This window comes from Corvus hawaiiensis, chromosome 4 (genome assembly GCF_020740725.1).
Source record: "Corvus hawaiiensis isolate bCorHaw1 chromosome 4, bCorHaw1.pri.cur, whole genome shotgun sequence".
NCBI lineage: Eukaryota > Metazoa > Chordata > Aves > Passeriformes > Corvidae > Corvus > Corvus hawaiiensis.
The window spans coordinates 27,476,399-27,485,942 of NC_063216.1; the positions used below are offsets into that span (position 1 = coordinate 27,476,399).

Consider the following 9,544-nt stretch of genomic DNA (forward strand, 5'->3'; position numbering starts at 1 on the left):
ACTCATCCCTAGTTTAGTTTTTTCATTTATTTAAATATTAATGAAAGAACAACAGTTATACATTATTCTCATTTCTTAATCAAGCCGACCAGCCATTCTGATGTAAATGTCTTGAGGTTGAGCAAACAGGGGAAAGCATTCCACACAGCAAAAGATTTACAGAAATTATGGACAGAAAGCCCCTGCTTGGGGAATGAGTCAGTCTGCTGCTGTCTAGCAGAAAAAATCAGCACGGAAGTATAGAGCTTTTAGAAACAGCTTATGAATTTACAGCTTGCAAAGTAAATGAATTCCCTGTGTCTCTCATACACATACACTAACTCATTCCCCTCACATGCATACATACAGGTCTCTGGTGGAAAGACGGGGAATGTGCAGTCTGCAATGCACATGAACTTTCTGTTTAGAGGAGAAAAGATTTTTCCAATAGGCACAAAATCCCACCCCCTCAGCACCCCTCCTTCCCCTGTGTCTGACACTGACTTCAAGGGAGGAGTTGAGCCAATTATCTGTGAGTCCTACAGAAGGAAAATCTGCAATTTGCCAGCAGTTGTGAGAGAGAGAGGGAGAAAGGCAGGGAGGGAAGGAAAAAGACTTAACCGGCAAATGTGAAGAAAAGCCCCTTCTGTCCTAGAGAGAGAATATTTTAAGCAAATCTCAGACCAGAAGAAAAGAAGCTCGTGGGGAGGGATGTGGCAGGCAAGGTCTGGGAAAGCATAAGGTCACTGTAGACAACTTCCATGCCCACTCTGATCTTTCTCCAGAGGATCTGAGGTGGCACAGAGACAGGGTGGGCCAGCTGGATGCACCCACTGCCCTGCACAAGTAGGTGCTGCTGCTGAAATTCTTTTCCCACAGCAGAGCCTATGAAGTACAACTTGCAAGAAAAGGCAGTGGGAGCAGGAGAGACTCTGCCTCTCTTTTTCTTGAACTGAGCCTCTGAGTGAAAGAGCTCACCTGTCCAAAGGGAAAAACTGTCACCGGTTCTGAGACTCTTCTTTAGCCTGTGTCTGTTGCCTGATCCAGTACTTACATCCATGGGGGAACGCCCTCTGGAGCCCTGCGGTCCTTCCCAATCCTGCTAAGTTCTTGGAAAATACTGGAGAAGAACTGAGCCCAGAACAAGCAACGTGGGATCCACAGAACAGCAGCCTTTTACAACAGCAGCCACCTCTGATTCAAATTATCAGCTTAATCAGACTGCACCAAGATCCAGGACTGCTCCTCCAAGGAAAGAGAGGTAAGAAATCGGCACGGAATTTGGGGTGAAAGTAGGAAACAAGCATCCCACAGGAGTGATTTTGGTGTGCATGAAAATTACGGGGACACTAGTAGTGATTAAGAAGTGACAGGTCTGTTATGCATGATACAGCGCGTGTCTGCCGATGTCCTTTTTAGCTGGGTGCAGTGATTAACACTGGGGTGGCAAACAGAGACACAACCAGTAGCTGAAGACAGAGGAGTGCAAGGGAGGTAGTTCAGAAGACTTTCATGAATGGGGAGTGGTAGGGAGAGCATACACCCTGATGGGAGGATGGAAAACTAAGGTGTAATAGCTCTGGGCAGGTTCAATAAAGAATATCTTCCTTAGGTATCTCCCTATGAGTGCTCATGATCAAATTTGTCAGTACCTCACTGGAATTCAGACAAGCGCTCTCCAGAGCATACAAAAGCAGATTCATTGTCATTCACTCCAGTGCCTGCCTGTAAAAAGAGCAGTGGTGGTTAGCAGGTAGAGGATAACACAGGGAGTCAGGAGAAATGGGGTTTAATGTTGATTTTTGGACCGTGGTTTCAGCTCTTTCTGGGCATATGAGCCTTTCCCTTTATTTAGTGGAGATAACATTAATTGCCTGTACTTCTATGACGTTTTGAAATCCCTGTACTGTACCAATATAAAATACTAATATAAAGTTTCTAGCATCAAGCCAGAAGGTAGCACTGGGAATTAATCTATGCTTAAGCATTTAATAAACTGGAAGAAAAAGATGTAGATTAAAGCCAGCTGGAGGTTGTTTGTCTCCTCATTCCCCTCTGATTGATTTTGCTTTACTTAGTACATGAACATGTGGTCTCTCTCTGTTTCCTTTCTTCTGTCTTTAATCTTTTTCACTGTATGAGCCCCTGTGCTCCCCCCTGTGCTCCCCCCTTCCACTCCTGGGTGTTGAGGCTGAAGTTTCATTCCTTTTCGGAGGAGGAAAGAAGGCAGACTGTGTTGAACTAGAGAAAAACTGGACTGAGGGGATAAGAAGAGAAGGCACGAAACACAAATATAAGCTCCCAGTTCAATGGCACACCCTGAATCAGATTTGCAGCAGAGGTGAGGAGTAGCAGCTCCATGAATCGAAGTGCTGAAAAGCATATTTTGAGTGAAATGAAATGCAGTTAAGAGAGCACAGGAGTCCTCTTGACTGAATACCCTGACAGGTAGAACAAGGACAGTGTAAATTGATCAGGTCCCTCAGCATGCATGTTCTATCCAGGACATAAAAGGCATTAGCTCAAAATGCTTAATTGTGCTCACTCCTAGATGCTTTTGCACTGATTTGTATGAAACTGCTCTCTAGCAGGTGTAAACCACACAGTCCACTTGCCCTCATGCAGCTATACTGGTCCATCACGGCCTGAGGAGCTGCCTCACCTCCAGATACCGGTCCTGGGCAGTAAAGTAGTTTGTAGTTTTTACAACTAATCTATTTCCCTGCTCTTCTCTGCCAAATAAATAAGCCTGATAGGGTGAAAGGAAGCATTTTTTTGTCTGCCCATGGATGCAGAGCAGTACTGGACTGGCTATGTAGGATATTGTACATGGGAGTGTTTCAGAGACTGAATATGGTGTTTCTGCACTATTGGAGATAGGTCCTGTGGTAAACAAAACAGAGAGCCCAGTTCAAATACCAGCTGCACTCCTTGCTGTCATTCCTGCCACAGTAATCCCAACAGTACTGTAATTCTGAATGTGTGTGTCCATCCAAAGTTTTGTTCTGACATTAGTCTGGCTCTGATATTCGGCTGTCCTGCCCTCTGAATGTAATTCAGAGTGTAAGCTACTCTGAGGAGAGCATTGCATTTCCTTTGTGCTTTAGGTAGGGCTGAATATGCCATTGTTGTGCTGCAAATTATAGCAATAATAATAAATAGTCATGTTTTGCTGTTTCCTTACAGAGCTTGTAATGATGCTGGGTCAGAATTCCAGAGACTTCTTTATTTAGCAGTGACTGTATCTTCACTGCTGCTTTGGTGCTTAGCACATGGTAAACAAAGTAAAATATTTTAAGCTCTTCACTGAAATAATTGTCAGCTACATAAAAGCTTGGGAGATAAGATCCACTCAAGGGAAAGATAGGAATCCAGATCTGGACTCAGAAATGATCTTTCAGTGTACATGAAGTACTTGCATTGTAATATCAAATAAACAACACCTAAGTTAAATAAATGACACAGTGGGAACTTGATTATTCTTTAATAAGAATCTAGTAACCAAAATAAACTGTGTCCAAAATGTGCCTCCTTTGCTGTAACAGGCAGCTTTCCCCACACAGGGGCTGTATTTTTCTTTCAGCACACAATTCATTTGAACTGGTACACAAAAAAATGTCTGAGCAGCAATTTTTCTTTCCTTCCAAAGTTTCCTGCATCTGAGTGCTCTGTCAGAATGCAGTCTCCAGGGTCTCTAGACTCACTTTAAATGTCAAGGGATGGAAATCTTGTCTAATAGCTATTTAAGATGGCTGTCCTTCATCTTTTCTCCTGCTTGTACTTAGCACCCGTGCTTAGCAAAGCCAGTGGCACCCACAACATCTGTATGTATAAAGACTGAAGCTCCTAAAAAAATCTGTATTTCTGCAGTTCTACCCATTGACAGCCATTCTGCTGCAACAATGATAGTTTACTTATGGGGAGTTCCCACACTACCAGTGCAAATAGCAAATTTAAAATCTGGTTTCTAAAAGGTCACTGGAGGCACAGATCTTTGAATTTATCCCCAGCCAGTGCTATTTTGTGGCTCACATTCCCTGTATCAGCAATGAATGTTGCATGGGACCAGCTATTTAAAGTTACTGAGATGTCTAGCTTGCATTGATGTTAAGCATGATTCGTTTTTCTGTCTGACTTTTGGCTGATCTCAGAAAATGAGTATTATGCACAGCTCCTATTTAGGCAACCAAATGAAGCGATCTAGGTTCTAATGGCAGCTGCAGTGGCTGTAAAATATTGGGGAATCTGACCTCTGTGTTTATGTATCTAAATGAGAACCAAGTTCTACTGAAAAATCTGGTAATGTGTAAGTGACGCTGATGGCGGGAAGGAACCTGGTGTCTCAGTTGAAGGGCAGCTAATAAATCCAGCCCTCAATGTTTAAATGCAACAGCAAACTACAGTTCAAAAGCATGTTATTTCCAGTGTAAATGCCTTCATTTTTACATTACCTTAAAAGAAAAGAAAGAAAACAACAATATCGATAAAACCAAAGCAAACCAAAAACTCCCTGGAATCGAGACTGAAAAAGTTTAAGCATTTCCAGTGAAAAGATTTCTGTATTGATTACCCTTCTTTACTATGCAGGACTGTGCTCCAGAGTGTTCTTTGGCAAGCTTGTGGTGAGGAGCTGTCTTATTTTACCCTCCATCTGTTTTCTGATCTTTCCTCCAACTCTGTTATTTCCTCTTTCAGGACCAAGCAATGATGAAGACTATGTCTGGTGGAAACTGCAACCTGAATGTGCCAGCCAAGAACTCATACCGCATGGTAGTGCTGGGAGCCTCCAGGGTGGGGAAAAGCTCCATTGTCTCACGCTTCCTCAATGGCCGCTTTGACGACCAGTACACTCCCACCATCGAGGATTTTCATCGCAAGGTCTACAACATACGGGGAGACATGTATCAGCTGGACATCCTGGACACCTCCGGGAATCACCCTTTCCCTGCTATGAGGAGGCTTTCCATCCTAACAGGTGAGAAAGTCAAGGGGAAGACCATAAGGATAGACAGATGGCTTGAGAAGTGTAGCCTGGAGATGACTGTTTTTTGGGAGATAGCTAAACAGACTGCTTGATTTGCTGCAAGATGCACTTCTATAGAGGGATATTTCCTGGTTGGCATGTTCCCAGCACTATAACAAATGCATTAGCCACAGTGGAGAAGTCCAGTGGGTGAAGGTCTGAAATTGAGATTTTTCCCTTATCCATCTACCTTCCCCTCCTGCTTTGTATTTTTATTGATGTCACAAATAAATGGCTAAATGAAATTCCGTGGGTATAAAGAGCAGCAAAGGGCAAATTAAGCATGTTGTTATAAGACACATACAGTGAAAAACAAATATAAAATGCACAGAAAGGGAATTCCAACCAAGAAAAAAGTCCCAATGATTTTTTTATTCCTAAAATTGCCAGCCTGATTTCCTTGATTTAATATTCCAGTAGAAGGATAGCTCTACTTTTACCCTTTTTCCTTAGTCTGTGGATAATCAAATGTGTTTAAAGGTAAAAAAGGGAAAATGGTGGGACCATTTTGCATCTTCTCACTGTCAAGCCATTCCTGTTGTGAGCTAAAATATATTCTTTAATTGTAAAAGTGACAGTAGACATAGATTCAGCCACAGCTCACAACAAACCTTCTTTCTGGATTCGCTATCCACCTTTCTAACAGGCCAGTGAAACATGACATTCACATCTGACAAGGCTACAATCCATATTCAGTGAGATCCTACAACCAGGTTCTGGGATGCAAATGTGTGTTTTAGTCCCTGAAAGCTCTCTTAGCATGTTCCACACAAATGTCATTCAACAGGCAATGATTTGCCATATTTTCTACTTGCAAAAGGAATTTTAAGTCGGGAAATGTCAAAAGGAACTGCCAAGGGATCTGTGTCATTTATGTATTAGGTTTTTTTCATTGTCTGCTTCTCTTGAGCAAATGCAGTGACAGTAGAGCACACTGAGAAACCTCTCATTCCTGACTTGGGTGCTCAGGACTGATCAGCTGTAAATTTCCAGTTCAGGTGTTGCTTCGTGTATGGTGTAATCAAAGGACTAAGGCTGAGTGGCTAACAGCTCTCCACTCCTTCTGGTGTCAGAACAGGATGTGTTTTACATGGAGATACAAATGCAAAGAAGTAAAAAGAAGAGCAATGCAGCAGAACTGAGATAGAAACATGTTTACGAAAGGGATAAAAACAGGCAATAACTTACAAGCCCAATGCAAAATAGGAGTGCAATTGGATATGACTTGAAGTGACATCATAGACAAAAGTCTTTTCCATAGCACTGTAGAAAGGCGTGGGGAGTTGAATCAGAAGAACTAAAGTACAGCTGAGTGAATAGGTGCCAAAGGACAAAAAAAATATCGTGAGGAGATGGAAATAAAAGAATTTCTTTTAAAAAATTCTTCTGAAACTGTGACCAACAAGCCTTTACAGTATCTTTTTTTTTAATTGCAGGGGACGTTTTCATCTTGGTGTTCAGCCTGGACAACAGAGAATCCTTTGATGAGGTCAAGCGACTCCAGAAACAGATCCTTGAGGTCAAATCCTGCCTGAAGAACAAGACCAAGGAATCAGCTGACCTCCCCATGGTGATCTGTGGCAACAAAAATGACCACAGTGAAATCTTCCGCAAGGTACGCACTGATGAAGGTGAGAATCTTGTCTCCAGTGATGAAAACTGTGCTTACTTCGAAGTGTCAGCCAAGAAGAACACCAATGTGGATGAGATGTTTTATGTCCTCTTCAGCATGGCCAAGCTACCTCATGAGATGAGCCCTTCCCTCCACAGGAAAATCTCCATCCAGTATGGTGACACTTTCCAACAGAAATCCTTCCGGATGCGCCGATTCAAGGACATGGACGCCTATGGCATGATCTCTCCCTTTGCTCGCCGGCCAAGTGTCAACAGTGACCTGAAGTACATCAAATCGAAAGTTCTCAGGGAAGGTCAGTCCAGGGAGAGAGAGAAATGCACAATCCAGTGAAGGAGGCTTGCACTTCTGTCTGAAGACATATCCACATGCAGTGCCTTAAAGAAAAAATGGTCTGTGGAAGCAAAGGACAGGCTCATGGGGTTTATTGAGAAAACCCAACATGGAGAAAGGATAGCTTCCTGTGGATTCTGCTGAGTCACAATTGTAAATAACATCATCCTTGAAGATGACAGGGAAAAATCATACACCTGATATATGAGTGCATTTTTTTGTCTTTGTAATGTAGTTCCTCTTCATTCCCCTTTTTGTTTGAAAAATACAGTCCTGAGAAGGAAAGACATTTCAACCTTATCGTTGCAAAGAAAATAGATCAAAAATGCACAGAAGGCATTAACAGTTACCCAGCATGCAGCTCTTGCTAAGAGAGAGGAGGTTATGTGTGTGTATCTCTGTGTGCCCATGTGCACATGTGCATGCATGTGTGGAGCTCTCCTTTTAAAAAGTGAGACTTGCATTTCAAAGGGCAGCAGTCTTAACGGAGGATTCCCAGATTGGGAGCGGACTCTATCTGTGGATGCAAGAGTTTCGCTCACTTCTGAGGGCACCTGCATTAAGAACTTGATTTTATGTTTGTTGGGACAGTTACCATTTGACATTGACATGAATGTTGGTTTGTATTATAGATTTTATTTGGTATTTTTTGGGTTTTTTTATTGTCTGGGGGTGGGTTTTTAGCAAAATCAGATGGCAAGTGCATTTGATATTAAAAAGTGTCTGCTTTCTACCAGTGAAAGGTGGTTTTCATCTGTAACACTTTCTAATATGTGCACTGATTGAAAGTGAAATTATTCTGCAAAAAGCCAATGCATTTGACTGCTTTGCAAGCCTGGTGTGATGTTGTTTCTCAAAGCAGCCACACCAATTCTGAGTACCATAACACAAATGCCACTCTTTGCCTTGCTGGACACTGGACTAATGATTCCTTCCTCTGCCTGTATCAGCTGAGAGTGACCAGACTCATATGTAGACTCAGACCACTTCAGAGGCAGGACTGGATTTTTCTTCAAAATAGACAACTGAATGGTTACATGGCCAGCTCCTTCGTGTTTCCTCTGCTAACCTGCCTCTAGTCATTTTGTTCATGGTTTCCCTCATTGTCCAGTAAAGGTTACCTTGATGGAAACATTTGCACTGCAGAAGTCCTTCAGAACAAAAGCTTTGTCCTGGCTGTTCAAACAGGATTGAACTGACTGGTCAGATAAATCTGGGGCTATCCATTCACTTCTTTCCTTTCTCAGCCCAGTATAAGCTTCCTTATCTTCAGCTCTCTCCCTGTTCTGCTTCTGGCTCTGTTGTTTGATGAGCTCCTGTATGCCCTCAAAGTCCAATATACTCTCTCAAATGTGAGCTTGCCACTCTTGCTGACTGGAATGAGAAGTGTGCACACATATCTGTGGGCAAAGCATGGGCCCAAGACAGTACACAACAGTAGAATATATATGTTATATATACCTCAGAAACATCTTCAGATATATTGTCCCTCCCTCGCCCTCAAATTCTGTATTTGGCTACATCTGCCTTGTTGTGTCCTGGGCAGAGCTGTGAGCTGGTTTGTGCTATAATTTGACAGGAAACCAAGAATGATGATTGTCTGTAAAAATTAGCCTCTGGGATTCAAAATCCCATATTCATTTATCAGTTCCACCCTTCATTGGTACTGTATTGGTAAAATACACTGTTCTTTTATTCCTGTTGCCAGGGCAGCACCTTTCTGACCATGTCTCCCTCCCTATCTATAAATATGTACATGGTTTATGATTAAACCTGATTTATTTATTAGCTGTGTTCTGGTTTGGTTTTGTTTTTTTTTTTACTTTCTCCAAGAATAATGAGGAAGGTCCTGTATTTATGCCGTGCAGGTGCATCTAGGTAAGTGAGTTCTGGGCTGAGAGTCCTGATGAGATCTCCAGTAAGTTCTGGAAGAGCCTTTTATGTCCTCCAGACACCAGGGGCTACACATTTGCCTGTTTGGAACAGAACTGTGTCTATATCCACATCTATCTATCTATCTATCTATCTGTCTGTCTATCTACCATCTTTTTGACCATTATAAATACAGATATCTGCAGAGGGACACAGTTACTCTTCCCCATGCTACCTGCAACATGAGAGAACAATAACTCTGTTCTCTGTGCACAGAGCTGATGTGTTGATCCCTGGTGCAATTTAACGTGGTCTCTGCAGCGACATCAGCGTTTATCTCAGTAATCTCTCCAGGTTACTATCTGCACTTCCCACTTATATGAGTCCTGGTCCCTCTGAGCACATCCTCACCACTCCACAGACTTCCCACCCAAGTGTATGACTATGAATGTACCAGTGATCAAGCTCTGGGACTCGTGTGCTGCAAGAACATGGAGGGAGCTTCAAGATGGAGTGAGAAAGGCATGAGTAATGGATATTGATTGGGTTAAGGGACTCTGGGAAGCTAAATGAGAACTCCTTGTACGATAAACCATGCACTGCCTTACTGACCCTGCATCTGCTCTCCCTGGCCTGCAGGATAAAGCTGAAGTTTTAAACAGCCTTCAAAATCAAGTCTCTGCCTTTGTCTTATAACATTGACC

The 9,544-nt window shown here is 42.6% G+C and overlaps 1 protein-coding gene across 1 annotated transcript; it reads left to right on the forward strand.

The window, feature by feature from the left end:
* Nucleotides 1–450: 450 nt before the first annotated feature.
* On the forward strand, nucleotides 451–8,756 carry RASD2 (RASD family member 2). The gene is made up of 3 exons (XM_048302262.1): nucleotides 451–1,240; nucleotides 4,675–4,954; nucleotides 6,439–8,756. The coding sequence occupies exons 2-3, from the start codon at nucleotides 4,684–4,686 to the stop codon at nucleotides 6,966–6,968; spliced, it is 801 nt and encodes a 266-aa protein (XP_048158219.1). The 5' UTR covers nucleotides 451–1,240; nucleotides 4,675–4,683; the 3' UTR covers nucleotides 6,969–8,756.
* The last annotated feature ends 788 nt before the right edge of the window (nucleotides 8,757–9,544 follow it).

Coding starts and splice junctions, on each gene's coding strand:
- RASD2 (XM_048302262.1), top strand. CDS start 4,684: ATGATGAAGACTATGTCTGGTGGAAACTGCAACCTGAATGTGCCAGCC. Junction 4,955..6,438: donor GAGGCTTTCCATCCTAACAG/GTGAGAAAGTCA, acceptor TTTTAATTGCAG/GGGACGTTTTCATCTTGGTG.